Source organism: Orcinus orca, chromosome 13, assembly GCF_937001465.1.
Source record: "Orcinus orca chromosome 13, mOrcOrc1.1, whole genome shotgun sequence".
NCBI classification, from domain to species: Eukaryota; Metazoa; Chordata; class Mammalia; order Artiodactyla; family Delphinidae; genus Orcinus; species Orcinus orca.
Genome location: NC_064571.1, coordinates 45,454,698 through 45,472,857, shown reverse-complemented (window position 1 = coordinate 45,472,857; position 18,160 = coordinate 45,454,698). Strand labels below are relative to the sequence as shown.

General features: G+C 34.2%; 1 protein-coding gene across 14 annotated transcripts in view; it reads right to left on the bottom strand.

The window, feature by feature from the left end:
- The window catches only part of CCDC88A (coiled-coil domain containing 88A), a 193,960-nt gene that overhangs the window by 79,293 nt on the left and 96,507 nt on the right, over positions 1 to 18,160 (bottom strand). For all 14 annotated transcript variants that reach the window (XM_033414195.2, XM_033414194.2, XM_004284379.3 and 11 more), the window contains 4 exons: positions 17,975 to 18,083; positions 7,081 to 7,150; positions 5,066 to 5,124; positions 1,416 to 1,499 (listed from right to left, as the gene is read on the bottom strand). In XM_033414195.2, the coding sequence (XP_033270086.1) occupies positions 1,416 to 1,499; positions 5,066 to 5,124; positions 7,081 to 7,150; positions 17,975 to 18,083 (322 nt within the window). The remainder of the gene's footprint in view (positions 1 to 1,415; positions 1,500 to 5,065; positions 5,125 to 7,080; positions 7,151 to 17,974; positions 18,084 to 18,160) is intronic.

The following is an 18,160-nucleotide window of genomic DNA, read 5'->3' as shown; positions in this document are numbered from 1 at the left end:
CCAACCAGGGATCGAACCTGCACCCCCCCTGCATTGGGAGCACGGAGTCTTAACTACTGGACCACCAGGGAAGTCCCCAAAATAAAATACTTAATTCAAGACATTCTTAAGGGAAGGTAATACTAATAGGTCTGGCAACTGCTTTAACAAACTCAATTAATCTTTTCCTTAGATAAGACTAAGTTTATTGTACTTGAATTCAAAAGCAAAAGTTTTAATCCTGTAGGATATAGGTTATTGCACTTTTATACTTGAAAAGCTAAGTCTTTATAGATTCTGAAGAAGACACTGTCATAGAAACTTAGGAGAAAAGGACGCCCAGTATAAAGAGTTTTAAAAGAATGGAAAAGTTATATGAGTGAAATACTTATTTCTTGCTTTCCATTTCTCACTGTGATTCTGATATTTTGCTTTAACTTTCACAATAAACAGCAAAAATAACACTTTCAAGAATGGTGGCAAATTTAGTAACTTGCGGTACTCAGCATTTATTCAAAATCAAATACAAATCACAAAGCTAACAGAAACGAACATATATATGTATATATAAAGGGAAACTACCAACAAAACTGTATCTTGTAGAGTACTAATACACTTACTGCTGACAATATTACTGACCAGAAAGCGGGGCTGTTTGAATATTAACTAAGAGAAAAGATGATATATGGAACACAAAGTCATTTAAATAGAGAATATTTAAACACAACAATTCTCACTATTTAAAACTCTCTCCCTTTCCTTAGTTCTCTTTCTCATCAGCATGTAAAATTTAACATGGTGTAGTTCTAAAAACTCTAAAGTACGCAAGATTAAAAGCCCAAGACTAGACAGATGCAGAAATAGCAGCTTTTAAAAACAATCTTAACAAATAAATATTAGCTTCAATTATTTGACATTGTACACTATGTCCTCCATTTAGGTTTTTATATGGATGTTATAAATCACTAATGTGTTTATAATTCAAGTAATATCTTCAGTAGAAATTATGCTGTGCCCATTCACTAAAAAAAAAAATCACTGGAATCACATAATACTAATAGGTTAGTATTATCATCTTACCTCACTTTAGTTTTGAATTACAGGCAGTGATCCACTTTGTGCTGCTTCCATTTACTATACTACTCATGCTGTGATGTCTAACAAAGAAATATACGTTCCTCAAATAGCACTTTCTGCCTATATCCCTATGGATAAAGGCAACAGTACATCTGTAGTCAGCACTGTGCCATGTAGAAGATAATTCATTTAAGAAACTATGTCTAAAGAAAAGAAGATAATTTTTCTAAAAGCAGAGTTCATCTATAATTGACTTTGATTTATTCTTGCTTAATCCATGATGGTATTTGGGGAGACATACAAATAAAACATACCACAAGCTTCATAAAAATACATAAAAATTGTATACAGATTATTACCTCTTGAATATGTGCGGCAACTGCTGCTTTTGTATCAAAATCTAAACCTTGAATTCTTTCAATAAATTCTTCTTTTTTCTGACACTAAGAGAAACGAATAAACCAATCATTCATACTTTATAGGGTATAGTTGTTAATATGTTGTAAATAACCAAAAATTCATTAAGCTAAAAAGCTTGGCTACATTTTGAACAGCACAATGAGGGTTTTGTTTTGCATTTAAATGATCTCTAATACACCTACCCTAATAGAAAGATAACAATTTAGAAATATTTATTTAAAAAGCAACATATTGAAAATCCATACCATTTTTACGCTGAAAAGTTTTAAGTTCTAAAGCGGGTAACCATTACACAAACCATCTAAGGTCAGTACAATATAATTAGGCTAACTTTACAAACAGAGAAGTAAAGAATCAAGAACTTGTTTCAAAGAGGATAAGTTACTTGCCAAAAAACACAGTGAGTCAGTGGCAGAATTCGGAATACAGCCAAAATGCTCAGTCAGGCTTTGCCTATCATCAAACAACACAGCCCTTTTTCTTGGAAAAAAAATTTTAAGCAATTTTTACTTCAGGCTTACAATTCATTCTCACATCTTCATCCTATCAATCTCAATAAAAGAAACCTACTTTTGTGGCCCAGTTCAACACATATAAGGTAATACAATAAATATTTGATTTGTTTCTAACACAAAGTTACCAGGGGCAAAATTTAAGAATGTATATACAAGTACACATGTATCAAGTGGAATAAAGGCAGCAATTATTTATTGTGTACCTTTTAAAAAACGTTATATAAACTAAAAATATTACAATGCAAACCTCATCTTTTTCTTTCCATTCAGTACTGAATAACAGTTTAACATGCATCTTACTCTCTGCCTCTTGTCTACCTCTCTTATACTGCAATCCAACTGCGTTTAACGGTATTCTTACAGCTACCAAATGAGAAGTGCATACAAAACAGACAGCACTGCCTTGTCTAGCTTAGTTGCATCTCTTGGGCCAATTACTGAACTACTAGTGAAGACACTATACTCAAAAAAGGAAACTTGGCTCTTTGGTCAGTAAGAAACTTAGCAAGGTTCTGATTTACACTCTACACATTTATTATATCATAACATTTTTTAAACAACTTTATTGGAGTATAATTGCTTTACAGTATTGTGTTAGTTTCTGCTGTATAACAAAGTGAATCAGCTATATGCATACGTATATCCCCATATCCCCTCCCTCCTGCATCTCCCTCTCACCCTCCTTATCCCACCTCTCTAGGTGGTCACAAAGCACCAAGCTGATCTCCCTGTGCCATGCGGCTGCTTCCCACTAGCTATCTATTCTACATTTGGTAGTGTATATATGTCAGTGCTACTCTCTCATTTCGTCCCAGCTTACCCTTCCCCCTCCCCGTGTCCTCAAGTCCATTCTCTACATCTGTGTCTTTACTCCTGTCCTGCCCCTAGGTTCATCAGAACCAGTTTTTTTTTTTAGATTCCATATATATGTTAGCATACAGTATTTGTTTTTCTCTTTCTGACTTACTTCACACTGTATGACAGACTCTAGGTCCAGGTCCATCCACTTCACTACAAATAACTCAGTTTTGTTTCTTTTTATGGCTGAGTAATATTTCATTGTATATATGTGCCACATCTTCTTTACCCATTCATCTGTCGATGGAAACCTAGGTTGCTTCCATGTCCTGGCCATTGTAAATAGAGCTGCAATGAACATTGTGGTACATGACTGGTTTTGAATTATGGTTTTCTCGGGGTATATGCCCAGCAGTGGGATTGCTCGGTCATATGGTATCTCTATTTTTAGGTTTTTAAGGAACATCCATGCTGTTCTCCATAGTGGCTGTATCAATTTACATTCCCACCAACAGTGCAAGAGGGTTCCCTTTTCTCCACATCCTCTGCAGCATTTATTCTTTGTACATTTTTTGATGATGGCCATTCTGACTGGTGTGAGGTGATACCTCACTGTAGTTTTGATTTGCATTTCTCTAATGATTAGTGTACATCATAATATTTTATTTCTACTTCCATAAAATTTAATTTAATTAAGCACATTTCTATCAGTGCAGAAAGTTCCTTATCCTATAAAAGCAAAATTATTAGGATGATATAGAAATTCAATGAAATTTAAAATTAAATTAAATTAATTTTAAATTAAATTTAAAATTAAATTATGAGAAATGTACAGTTCCCATCTATGACTAGGAAGTCAGAGTTTTGGAGGGATGTGATAAAAACTACCAGGTTTAAAAACAAGAATTTTTTTGGTCTAGTAAATAATATTTGACAGGCATAGTGAGAACAATTAAGAATGACTTTCGGATAGTACATTTGTGGCATATATAAAATAACTAACTTTTTAGGTATGGTAACCCCAATTTTTAAATGTTATGCTTCCAAAAGTGACTTATGTATAGTTTGAGCCAGTGAGCATATATAAAATGGCAGGGTTATAATAAGTATGACTCACTGAAGGGTCCCCCAATTCAACTGCCATACCTTTGTCTGCCTTCAGTTTAAACACATACACTTCCCTTTTCTAAGTCCTAGAGCCACTGTTTATTTATACTACCTTTAAAAGCTCACCCTGTAACACAGTCTCAACACAGATCAATGAGAATTCTTCCTTTACCTTAAAATACCCACAATTTGTACTAAATCTCACCTCTGTTCAAACTCTGAAAGTTTTAGGAATTCTGAAAATGTTTTATAAATAGGTTAGGTTTTCTTAAAGAATATCGAATGAAGTTGATAGGTTCTTGAAGGCTAGAAACAAGAAAGAGTACCAAGACGGAAAAAAGATAGAATGAGAAGATTCACTTTGAAGTTGAATAATCAGAATATCAGTGTTGTCCAATACAAGTACTCACTAGCTAACTGTGGCTACTGACTATTGAAATATAGCTAGTGCAACTGAGAAACTGAAACTGTAATTTTATTCAATTGTAACTAATTTAAACTTAAATAGCAACACGTGGCTAGTGGCTATTCTACTGACAGCCCAGCTCTAGAGCATAAAGAGAGTATGGTGTTAAAAACAGAACTATAAACAGTTTCACTTCCAACTATAAAGACTCTTGTGAAGACTAAATCATCATCAGCAAACTTTTTTCCACTTAAAATTAAGCTCTCTTTTATCTTTATATACAGTTTTTAAAGTGTTATGGGCACTAAAGTTACTTCTAATTCTATTACATTAATTGATTCCTAAGCCAGCAGATTATCGTGATTTCATAATTTCTGCCTCCTTTTGATCATCAATCCTCTTCCCTTCTGTAACACACACACATGCGTGCATAAATCATAGGATGTTCTGGGAGAGGTTTTTAAGGGTACCTCTAGGGAAACTTGAAAAGCTGGGGCCTTTAAAAGCCTCGAATAAAAAAAAAAGAATTAAATGTTTTAAATGATTATGACTACCTGATAATATAACTAAAGTTTGAAATAAAGTAACAGAATGAGTGTTTTTCTTCAAAAACCTTCTCCTTAGGAGGTTATACAGTTATTTAAAATTTTCTAACATGGACTTTGAACACCAATGGCCCATCCTTAAGTCTTTCAGAAACTAGAGCCTGAAAAATTTATAAAAAGTTATTAAAATAAAAATACGAAGAATTATTTTAACTTACCTGAACTGCGCAACCCAGTAAAAGTAAAAGCAACTTTTTAACTTCTTCTGTGCCTTGTTCTGAAATAAAAACAACTACTAAGTACAACATTTTACTTTAGTTCAACTCTCTTAGAGTGGTAGTATTACTTCTAGAGGTGATATTCACAACAACTTGACCAAGGGATTAAGTTTATAAGTGCAGTGGAGAATTCAGAAAAGCAGCTCTGTGTGTGCACAATATGGTAAGAGGAATTTTGAAGGGCTGCAGTACAGATAAAACAGCTTTCAAAGCTCTGTGTGATAAAGGATGCTAACTCTAAATCCACTACTTCTCCGTACGTCATTATACTACACCAGCATACCAAATTAGGAACCTCTACTATAGAGACATGCCACAGCCAGCCAAAATGGTTCCTAATAGGTCTTAGGCCTATTGGCGTTTTCTTTCTGAAACACTGACCTTATATGATTCATCTACCTATAAAATGTAAACAGCTTTCCCCTGCGTAGATTCATGAAAATCAAAACCTTAAATATCAGCTACGGTGAGGCTGGTAAAATAAATGTATATAACAAGCTGAATAAAGTTTATGGTCTGTAACAGAACTGGACAGTACATTCACTGTCCAACAGCATTCAATTCAAATTTTCTTAAAACATTCAGCTGACAAAAAAAAAGTCACTTCTCTGGCCAGAATTTCACCATCAGGCCAATCTGTCTTCTCAAACATTTCCTCCTACTCTCCATGAAACAACCTACCTTCTTAGCCACACTAATCACGCTTCCCCAAATATACATACATATATACACACACCACTGCCTTAACTTCTGTTACTCCCTCTGCCTGTCTTTCTTCCCTACCCTTCGTCCCTCTAATGAACTACTTACTAATCTAATCACAATCCTAGGCACAGCTCTAACATCTCTGTGTTGTCTTCCCTGACCCAACCACCAATGGTCTCCAACCCTCACTAATCTACCAACTTTAAGAATAATCAATGGCTCCATATTTTATAAGCCTTAACATTCTTACATCTCTCTACTTTGCACTAATTATTACATGATTTCCCAGTAATCTGTGTATCTCTCGCCACAACACAAGACCCTCCAGAGCATAAACCATTTTCTTTATATTCCTGGTCCCTCTAACTTGGTAAGTAATTATTAAATGCATGTGGAATTGAAAACAATTCCATTCTACATACAAAATGTTTTTTACATTTTTTATTTGTATATTAAAATATTCCAGAATATCTCGAAAGAGTATCTAAACTCCTAATTCACCCCATCTAATTTGTAGTTTGCTCAATGAAAACAGCTGCTTGGATTTCGTTTTTATTTTGGTTTTATTTTTGTTTGTTTTGACTGAGGGTGAGACTGGGAATTGGAGAAGATATACTTGATTTGGGTTACATGCCTGTAAGAATAAGTCCTTTGTTGAAACTGTTAGGTAGCTGCTAATTTCCCCAACTGTTCAAAAATTAAAACCCTGAACATGTCGCACTTAAAATCTGGTAAAGGGCAGAAACTTTGAAGAAAATAATTTAAATTATCTAAGAAACTGCTTCTCATCTTTTTTCCACTCAAAAGTAGTTTAATATAAATTACAACATATCAATCAGTAAAACCTCAGATTCAAACAACTTTGGCAATGGTAGATAGTAGCTATAAAACCTAGAAATTATTTCAAAATCACTTCTTTTCTAAGGTTATGTTCTTTTAAGCTTATAACTGCTGTACTTATCTTCTATACTTGTTTATAAGACACTAAAAATCATCACAGAAAAGTATCGACTTGGTAGAGTAAAAAAAAAAACACTGGACTTAATGTAAAATGTATGTCTGATCCCATCTACGACTTACAAACATTCTGTTTACTTTCTCTATATAAAATGGAATATCACCTCCAACTTTCCATATAGATTCACAAAAAACCTAGTGAGTTAATGGAAATTAGCAAGATCTTGGTAAGCATCATAATATTACACAAAGATAAGACTTTATTATCACATTATGCTAATTTTAATACTTACCAGAAAAGGGATTTTTGCCAATGATTAAGACATTTGGCAAAGACATCATAATCAACTGCTGCAAAGTCTCCTATAAAAAGATACCCAAAGGTTGTTATATGGGTAATGCTGACAGGATAATTACTCAACAAGCTGTAACTTATGATTCGTGCACATCTCTGTAGGCATACTTTACCTACAGAGGTATACTGCAATTAAAAAGCTTAAAAAATGTGAAAAAAAAGATGTCTAAAAAGTCTTAAATCTTTTGTAACTATAAGTTAATGAATTAAATAACTAAAATTATAATTATCAGATAGGCTTAAGTTAATAAACATATCAAATGTCCATCAAATAAGTGTCCAAGTTGAACTGGTCTAATACCTATTATTTGGAAATCTGAATTTTAGGTATTAGATAATTAAACAACTTTCCTCAATTAAAAGATCAAGTGTGTGTATCTTGAGTTTTTTTTGTTACTTCTCTCTGAGAGAACTAAAAAATCAACTGATAGTAAAATTAAGAAAGCTAGTTAGTTCATTAAAAATCCTATCTTACGAGTATTTCATGAAAGTGAGCTCTTCCTCAGTGACTCGTTATTTCTCTCCTATCTACAATTCATGTTTTACTTCCTTTGACTTCTGTCAAACTTTTTGTGACAAGAATATATACAAATTCTGATGGTACAGGATGATTCAGAAAATTGAATGCCTCCAAATTATTCATTTTGGTTATACACTAAGTATGCATCTTCTGTTTATACTACCTCTTCTTTGAGGAAATGAGAGAACACATCATGTCTATCACTATAACTACTAATAATGACATGCTACAAAGGGTCTGGGATGAATTAGACTACAGGATTGATTAGTTTAATGTGATAATACTGAATCTTTGCAAGATTATGAAATAACTGTGAGTGTCTTTACAATTTGGCTTTCACTACACATTCAGACATAACTAGTTGCTGAGGAATAATTTTTTGTTAAGTATTCAATTCCTTCTGAATCATTCTTTCCTTAACACTATGATGAGGAAGCAAATAACCATGAAAAGTTAACCTTTATTACTTTTTTAAAGATGTGTGATTCTAGATCCTCAAAAGCGGTTTCCTATAGCCAGAGTGTGACATGACACCAGAGGCTAGGTAGAATTGATCTTTTATCTGTAATTTCTTTCAGATATGTATTAGAAAGTTTCAAAAAATTTCTTCAGTGTTATATTTACTAGTCTTAAAAAAACTAACACCAAAAATATGCACACATTTAGAGAAAACTACATATTCAGTATGTGCATCACATTAGTAAATACAGTTAAGAATAGTAAGTGTCAAAAATTGCTAAAATCACTTATTCCAAGGATTGATACTGAGTTTGGATATTTAATAAATGAGTTTTCCAGTTAAAAGCAAGTTATGCCAAGATAAAATATTCTATAGCCAAGTATGTAACAGCTAAATGGACTTAAAGAAATAAATTTCAAATTAATTGCAATTTTTAGTTTCCTTGCCCTAAAGCAAAATTTTCAGGACTATATTTGTACATATTTAAAAGAAAGCATAAATAAGAGAGATGCATTAAAAAAAGCAATCATTGGGCTTCCCTGGTGGCGCAGTGGTTGAGAGTCCACCTGCTGATGCAGGAGACATGGGTTCGTGCCCCGGTCCGGGAAGATCCCCCATGCCGTGGAGCGGCTGGGCCCGTGAGCCATGGCTGCTGAGCCTGCGCGTCCGGAGCCTGTGCTCCACAACGGGAGAGGCCACAACAGTGAGAGGCCCGCGTACCACAAAAAAAAAAAAAAAAAAAAAAAAAAGCAATCATTGTTTTGTTTATATCCTTTTTAGTGGAGATAATCTAAGTCAAGACAATCTATTTTATTGATGTACCATGTTAACATTCTATGTTGGCAGAGTTATAAGGAAATTGTCCAAATAGGTACTAATCTTTAATATGGTTCACCACCTCTTTCTTACATCCTCTTCCTCAGGTGGCTCCCCACTTCCTGCCTATTCTAATACCTCATTCTCTAATGCTATCTTAGTCTCTCCACAAAGATAAAAGCAATCTCATATATTCTTTCATCATATGGTACCATCAGTGACCTCCTGTGTTAATACAGTTTGCTTAACCTGTACACTATCACGTTTGATTATATTTGGATGAAGCAAATTCAAACGTACCTCTGTGTATCTAAAGATGTACTCTAGTATGGTGGAATGTGAATGCCTAGTATAGAGTACTATGGTAGAGTCAAGTCAGAAAACTTAGGCTTAAATTTCCGCTCCTTGACTTACTATGTGTGTGACTTTTGCTGAGAAGGTTAAGAAGTGAAACAAAAGTGTAAAGTTTTTTTAAATGGTGGTTATTATTTTTTAACAAATTTATTTTTTTATTTTTGGCTGCGTTGGGTCTTCATTGCTACGCGCGGGCTTTCTCTAGTTGCAGCAAGCAGGGGCTACTCTTCATTGCAGTGCACGGGCTTCTCATCGTGGAGGCTTCTCTTGTTGCAGAGCACAGGCTCTAGGCGTGCCAGCTTCAGTAGTTGTGGCATGCGGACTCAGTAGTTGTGGCTCGCGGGCTCTAGAGCACAGGCTCAGTCGTTGTGGCGCATGGGCTTAGCTGCCCCGCAGCATGTGGGATCTTCCCGTACCAGGGATCGAACCCGTGTCCCCTGCATTGGCAGGCAGATTCTTAACCATTGCACCACCAGGGAAGCCCCAATGATGGTTATTAAATATTAGAGTTAATGAAAAAAAAATCTACCTTTTACTTTATTTCCAAGTACTGATTTTGTTATGTCTGAAAGTGCTAATATTAGGTAAGGCAGCTAAAAATTATACAAATTTTAAAAACCCAAATTATTCTAAAACCTCTATTTGGTTCTTTGGGTTCTTCAGAGAATTCTAGCTACATTTTTGTAAAAATTCCTATTTCCCAATTCCAATCTTACAAGTAACATTAAAAAATACACAAGACATAAAAGAAATCAGAGGTTAGAAAAACTGATTGTTATTGTTAAAGCTCTACTATAACATCCTGAGACTTCCCAGACTTCACCTAGCTCTAAAGATGTTCATTATTAAGGTGCTAAGAAATGGAAAAACAATACATAACTTAGTCCAAGATAAATACTACTTTGTTAAGCAGGAGCAACAATTAATTTGTTGTTAATTAATGGGTTAAGAATGATAACATATGTAAATGAATAAGTGAAGAGACTTCAATTTGTTAGTAAAGTGATGAGAAACCTATTTAAAAATGTATAGGGCTTCCCTGGTGGTGCAGTGGTTGAGAGTCCGCCTGCCGATGCAGGGGACACGGGTTCGTGCCCGGGTCCAGGAAGATCCCACATGCCGCGGAGCGGCTGGGTCCATGAGCCATGGCCACTGAGCCTTTGCGTCCGGAGCCTGTGCTCCACAACCGGAGAGGCCACAACAGTGAGAGGCCCGCGTACCGCAAAAAAAAAAAGTATAGAAAAAGAAAGAGTTTTAGCAATACAATAGAAAGTGGAGAAAGTTTTGAGAAAATCAGGACAGCCACTCATTCAACAAATATTTATTGCATGTTTATTATCTGTCAGACATTATTCTAGATACTGGAAATAAAGCAATGAAGAAACAAAAATCCTTGCTCCCATGGAATTTACATTTTTGAAGGGGTAGAAAGAAAATAAGTAAATGTTTTTGGTGATAAGGGCTAACAATAAAATGAAACCAGGGAACAAGAGGTGGAGATAAGGAGAAGGATGCAAGTTTTGAAAGATATGCAAATATTCAAATATAGAGAATTTGAGAATTTTCAAGACCACTAAAGCAAAGCTTCACTGAATTGGTAGAAAAGCTATCCTGGTATGAAGACAGTCCAGAAAAATTTGCAGAACATCAATAATTAATAAAAATAAAGACAGAACAAGAAAGAATGGCAGAGATTATCTTAATAGGAAAATAACAGAAGTGCTTTGAAAGATACAAGTCATTTCATTCCTATTATTTTTAATTGGCTTTGTATAACTTTTCTATAAAAATGGTATATTAACTATTTTTTTAGTTTTAGTTTAGAAACTTTTAAAACTGATACACAAGTTTCTGTGAATTGAAATTCATGTTGCTAAAGCACTTAAGAAAGACTATTTCAAGTTTGTGCCAGACAGACCCTAGAGACTATTCAAAGACAACTTAAACCAGGTTTCTCCTTCTTCCTACAAGTTACCCATAACACTTCCTTCACAGTAAGAACTTAAACAATACTTCTGGGAAAGGTCTGGGCTCATTTCCCTTTTTGAATCACATTGAACAAAATACTAAAACTAAAACTATACATTTCTAAGGTACTAAATATGGGCTTCAAAGATTTCTAGAATATACTGGAATGACAGTCTCTCCTTTGGGACTCTAAATCTGTTTCAAAAACTCAAACATAATTACATTTATCATACTATTTGTATTTAGCATTTTATCCGTGTTACTAGTGAAAAGAATTAAGACTATTTTATTATATTTTAGTAGCATGTAGAAAAAAATTAAATGAATGATGTTAAAAGAAAAGAAAATCTGACCAAAGTATCAAAAATACTCCAAATGTTGCTTATTATAACAGATGTTAAAGAAAAACCTTAAAAAGTACCTGCTTTCTCTGGCAACTAAATTAATGGTACTAGACCTAATTTTTACTTTTACTATTAGTGACGTCAAACATGCAAAAACTTCCTAATAAATTTATTAATTGTACAGTGTTCTTGTCTTTTAGGCCTCAAATGATTCAGTTCATTATTTTAATGCTGGCTGAAGAACCACCTTGCTTCTTTTAGTATTTATTTAAACTGCAGCTTGTGCAGTCATACCAAACAACGGCTGCTGACAGAATTCTAAAAGTGGACTAAGATTTTTACTTGTAGACTGTGTCTCTGATAATCAAATTCACCTTCTTGCCTTCATCCACAGGAATAAAAATAACTTAAAAAAAAAAATCAAAGCACCAAGGTAATTTTCCATAACAGCTATAATTTACTTATTTTCTGACTTGAAAATTTTTAAATATTTATTTGCAAGACAAAAAGAGATGCTTGCTATGTATCAAGCAATTATTTGAAAAGGTCTGAATTGCCACTTAAACGTAATGAAGTGTACAACAATCTTTCTGATAATCTAAAGTTACCAGTTACTGCTCTCAAGACCTCTCACATTCACTGTCCTTATTTATCACAATCAAAATTATTTGATTTAGTTATTTACTTGTCTATTATCCCTCTACTAGAGAACAGGGCTACAGCCTGTCCTGTTTATCACTATAGCTTCAATGCCTTGGCATTCAATGAAAGGCAGCAGAAAAGAAGGGCAATCTGAAATTGTAATTTTTACTGAGCTTTTACATATTCCACATCATTAAAATAAAAAAGGGAAGAATACTAACACTTAAATTAACTTATCATCACTGAAAAGATTCACTGAAATAATTCCCCCCACTAACAATCATCTCAGGGTATTCTGTCAATTTTCTTCCTCCCTAAGAATCATTTTTGCAAGATGATCTTGATGCTTAACAACACATTAAAAAACAAACAAACCTGGAGACATCATACATTTGTGAATTTTAACCTACCCAAACTTACTCCTTCTGCGAGTCAGACAATCAAAATGTACAAAATATGTTACCTCAAATACTTTTTCTGAGGGGCGTATGATATACAACAAAATACTTTTGATTGTTTGAGAAAGATTTTCAGGGAAATTTTTGGTTTTCCCAACAGTCAGGTAATTTAACAGATGACAATAACTGCACTGATTCGGCCTTTAATTTGAAATCTGTCAATATATTAAACTGGGTCATGTCTATCTTGGTTTTACACATGAAAATAAAAAATCATTTTAGTAAGTCAATTAATCATGTAAATAAGATGGATGACCTATTTCTGAAGATACCCTAGAAGTGCCTTAGAAAGATTTTATGGAAGACTATGAAGCATGAAAGGGAGCGGGTAGAGAGGGTTTGGTAAACTGGTTCAGTGGTACAAGCGGAATTTCAACACTCAGTAATATTTTAAGTATCTGAAACTACGTTGACAAAATGTTAAGATACTCAATCACTTCTAGCTCTAAGTTACAACAGTTCACTGATATTCAAATTTAGATTAATTAAAAGAAAAGGGTGTAAGTGGTCATCCTGCAAATGTTAATGAAATATTTACAGGTGTGTCTAAAAAATGGTGACAGTCAAGACAAATCAAATCATTAATAATAATATCATCTTGGCACTATTAACATTTGGGCTTCTCAATTTTAGCACAACTAACATTTTGGGCTAGATAATTTATTTTTAACATTGATACAATACATTTTAATATATAATCCACATTCATATTTCCACATTTTCCATCAAAATATTCTTTATAGCTTTTGGGGGGAGAGATTCAGAATCCAACCAAAGATACACTGTCTCCACTTGTTACACCTCTTTAGTCTCCCTTCATCTAGAACAGCTCCTTTGCCCTTTTTAAAAAATTGTTGTCAATGACATATACATTTTCTAGAAATCAGACTTATTGAGGTGTAATGTACATGCAATAAAAATCACCAATTTTATGTGTACAATTTAATGAGTTTTGACAAATGTACAGAGTTTTGAAACCACCATTTCAGTAATGATGTCAACATTTTCATTATTTCAAAAAGCTTCCCTGTGCCCCTTTGCAATCAATTCCCTCAAGTATGTTTTTGACATTCTCTCTTTTTAGAAGCACTTTATTTTGTAGGCTTTTGTGATACCACGGCTTGTCTAGTTTCCCTCCTGTATCTCCTTCTTGGTCAGCTTAGCCAGTTTCTCCTTCTCTGTGAGGACAGGAATCTTATTTGTTATGTTTGCCACTTACGACCACATCCCCAGCACCTAAAACTGTGTCTGGCTCAGGAAACACTGCAAGACGTTCATCTCTATTAATTTATGTAATGCTCAGCTGCCAGCTAAGTATTATTATCTTTATTTTATAGATGAAGACGTTTAAGCTCAAGGAAGTAATTTGTACCATTTATACAACTGCTACATAACAGAGAGCCAGGATTTAAATACACTATATAAAATACATTTTGATTATTATATCATTAATTAAATTATTAAATATTTCATTATTAAATATTTCATATATGTCATATTAAAGACAAATATGCAAATATTTTAAATATCTGGACTCCAGAATTTAAGATAGATTTTTATACCACTTTGTCCCTGTGACATAAAAGTTAAGCACATCTACTGAGAGAACTATAATTCAATGTGATATAATGTTTTGGATTTGAAAGGCACATGTTTGTTTGGGCTGGATAATTCTTAATCACGGGGAAATGTCCTGTGCATTGCAAGATGCTTAGCCACATTCCTGGCTTCTATCCACTAATGCCAGTAGTACTCTTAGGTACAACAACCAAAAATGTCTCTAGTCATTGCTAAATGTCCCCCAGGTGATAAAATCACCCTCCACTAAGAACCTCTTATCTAAACCATTGAACTGATGGATTTTACAATTCCCTCATCCGCAAATATCTCTGCGACTATAACTTCATTAAATTAATATGATCAATACAAAGACAATTTCAATACCTAGCTTGGGCAGGAGGAAGACAAAGAACAAGAAAACAGTAGTTTAATAAAAAAGAATGAAACATTACTACATGCTACAACATTGATGAACCTTGAAATCATTATGCTAAATGAAAGAAGCCAGTAACAAAAGACCACATACTGTACAATTGCACTTTTATGAAATGTCTACAATAAGCAAGTCTATAGAGACAGAAAATAGATTAGCAGATGCCTAAGGTTGGGGTGGTGGTGGTGGTGATGAGTGTGTATGCAGGGTTCGGGGAAATGGGGAGTGACTGCTAACAGATACAGGGTTTCTTTTTGGGGTGATAAAAATGTTCCAAAATTGGTGGTGTAGATGGTTGTATAACTCTGTATATATACTAAAAACCACTGAATAGGACACTTTAAATGGGCTATACAGTACGTGAATTATATATGAATAAAGTTGTTAAAAAAAAAGCAATAGTAGACAACACAGAATTAGGTTGCACTGACAAATGATTTAAGATTCTGATAAAGAAATCCCCTTGCCTTTTATGTCTTCTTTCCCAAGGAGTCTCACAAAATTTTCAAGAAAAACTTGCATCTCCCTAAAGATAGTGTGAAACCAAAGATCTAACAACATTCCAATAAGGGCAAGATTGATGAAGATTGTCAAAATGAGTCACTGCACCCCTTTATCTAGTCTTTTGTTTAATGTATCTAGAAATACTGACACAAAATAAGAATAAAAGACAAAACAGATATAACATAGAACCTAACTCACTCAAATCAAAGAGAGGAAAATGAGAGAAGGAATACAGGAAAAAAAACTTTTTAAGTTTAAAAAAAACCTAGCACAGACTTTTATTTCTGGCAATGAGGAATACTAAATATTAGAAAGAAAGGAAGGAAGGAGTTCAAAAATGCTGGATAGCTTTTTAAAAATCTTTTAAAATTTATTGACTTAGCTCAAAAGAAAATAAAAAGGTAACTGTCAAAAGATAAAACAAAATTAAAAACTGAACCCTGCAAATAAGACACAGAAGAAGCAGTTCTTCTTGGCCTTTGCTTGAGATTGAGGAGGGTTGTTTCCCTAAGAATCTGCGATAATGTGGTCCCAGTTAAAAAATACATACGTAAACACATAAATACATAATTTACAAACACACAAATGCAGAAAAAGAGATCCAGAAGTACATATATTCAGGTGCTAATAATGGTAATCTCCAGGCCCTGAAATTATGTTTGTATTTTCTCATTTTTTCTAGTTTTCTATATACAGCATACAAGTATGCTTCTACAATAATATAAAGCTGCTTAAAATAAATTAAATGAAAAGTGTTTCAGGCTTGGCTACACAAAAGGAAACAAATCCTCTCTGAAGCAATGCATCCTTGGCTCAGACCCAGAAGTATTTTCCCACAGATAAACTTCCCCCCACAAAATGAGCTCACAATTAACACACATACACACACACACACACACACACACACACACACACACACACACACTGCCACAACAGCTACCACCACGAGAAACAGCAAGCAGAAAACAAAGGGCAGATTCAGATCCCCATAGATCTGATTTCAGATTTTGTAATTATCCAACATAAAATAAAAAATAGACATTTTAAAAATTTCTGAAGAGATGAAGGAAAAAATTTTAAAAGAATGATTAATAAACAAAATGAAAAGGCAGATGAAAAAGAACCAAACAGAACTTCTACAAATGAAAGCCATGATTACTAAGAGGCAAAACTTAATCAGTGGGTTAAACAGAAGATATGAGGGGCAAATTATCAAGCTGCAGAGATAGTCTTGAAAAAAAATACTCAGGATGTAGCAGAAGACTGTAAACTGTAATGTAAAAGAAAGTTTAATAAGCATGGAGGATACAGTAGGAAAGTCTAATATACACATAATAAAAATATCTGAGGAATATCAGATTAATACAAAAGAAGCAATATTAGAAGAGACAGTAGTAGCAGCCAGGAGAGAGAAAAAGACAGTTTAACCTAAGAACAAATATTTGACTGATAGCTGGTTTCTCCAAAACAAAAAGGACTCCAGGGAGAGAAGGTAAAAATCTGCAAAACACTGAGAGAAAAGTAATTGTTAACCTAAAACTACATACCCAATAAAATTACCTTTCAAGAACAAGGGTGAAATAAAGGCATTTTCAGACAGACATTGATAAACTTTACTATCAACAAACCTTCTCTAAACAAACAATCAAAAGATGACTTCGGTAAGAAAATAATACCAAAGGCAGGTCTGAGATAACAAAAGAAAACCATGAGGAGGAAAAAAAGGAAAACATGTAGCTTGATCTAAAAGAACACTGATTTGATTTATTTAACAGTACTTTCAATATTTAATTTATGGGGTTTAAAAACAGAACTAAAATACAAAATAAGAACAGCTTAAGGGCTTCCCTGGTGGCGCAGTGGTTGAGAGTCCGCCTGCTGATGGCAGGGGACACAGGTTCATGCCCCGGTCCAGGAAGATCCCACATGCCACGGAGCGGCTGGGCCCGTGAGCCATGGCCACTGAGCCTGCGCGTCCGGAGCCTGTGCTCCACAATGGGAGAGGCCACAACAGTGAGAGGCCCACGTACCTCAAAAAAAAAAAAAACAAGAATCCACCTGCCAATGCAGGTGACACAGGTTCAAGCCCTGGTCTGGGAACATTCCACACGCCACAGACAACTAAGCCCAGCGCCACAACTACTGAGCCCGTGCGCCACAACTACTGAAGCCTGCACGCCCTAAAGCCCGCACGCCACAACTACTGAGCCTGCGTGCTGCAACTACTGAAGCCCACACGCCTAGAGCCCGTACTCTGCAACAACAGAAGCCACTGCAATGGAAGCCCGTACACCACAATGAAGAGATGCCCCCGCTCCTTGCAACTAGAGAAAGCCTGTGCACAGCAACAAAGACCCAACACAGCCAAACATAAAATAAAATAAAAAATTTTAAAAAAATGCTCATGTTCAAACTCTGAAATATGCATCCAATTTAAGTTAAAAAAAGGAATAAAAAGTATATTGTTCAAAGGCAAAATTCTAGTAGGCTAACAAAGTGTTGCACTATATAAATTCTCAGGAAATTTAAAAAATTTTAAATTCATAAAATACAAAAATTATCTGTAAATTAGATAATTATGAAGTGCATGCTTGCATCTTTAACATTGCATAAGAAATAAACTGTGTTATTACTACTCAACCTCCAGCAAACAGACCAGTATCTGATATATAACAAGCATTTAGTATATACTAGGTCATTAATACTAAACAACACAAAAATGTGAATATGCAAGGAGTTATTAAAATACTAGATTAAAAAAAGAACCACTTACCTGGTAATAAAATTTTATCTGTCTCACCAAAATGGATAGATTATGAATTCTAAGTGAGGCATCATTGTTGACTTTTTTATTTACTCTCTGACTCTCCGATTTAGGATTACTGTAAGAAATAAAAAAAGAAATACTTTAAAAGTTATATTGAAATATACCTATCAACTTATAGATGACTAAAAATAA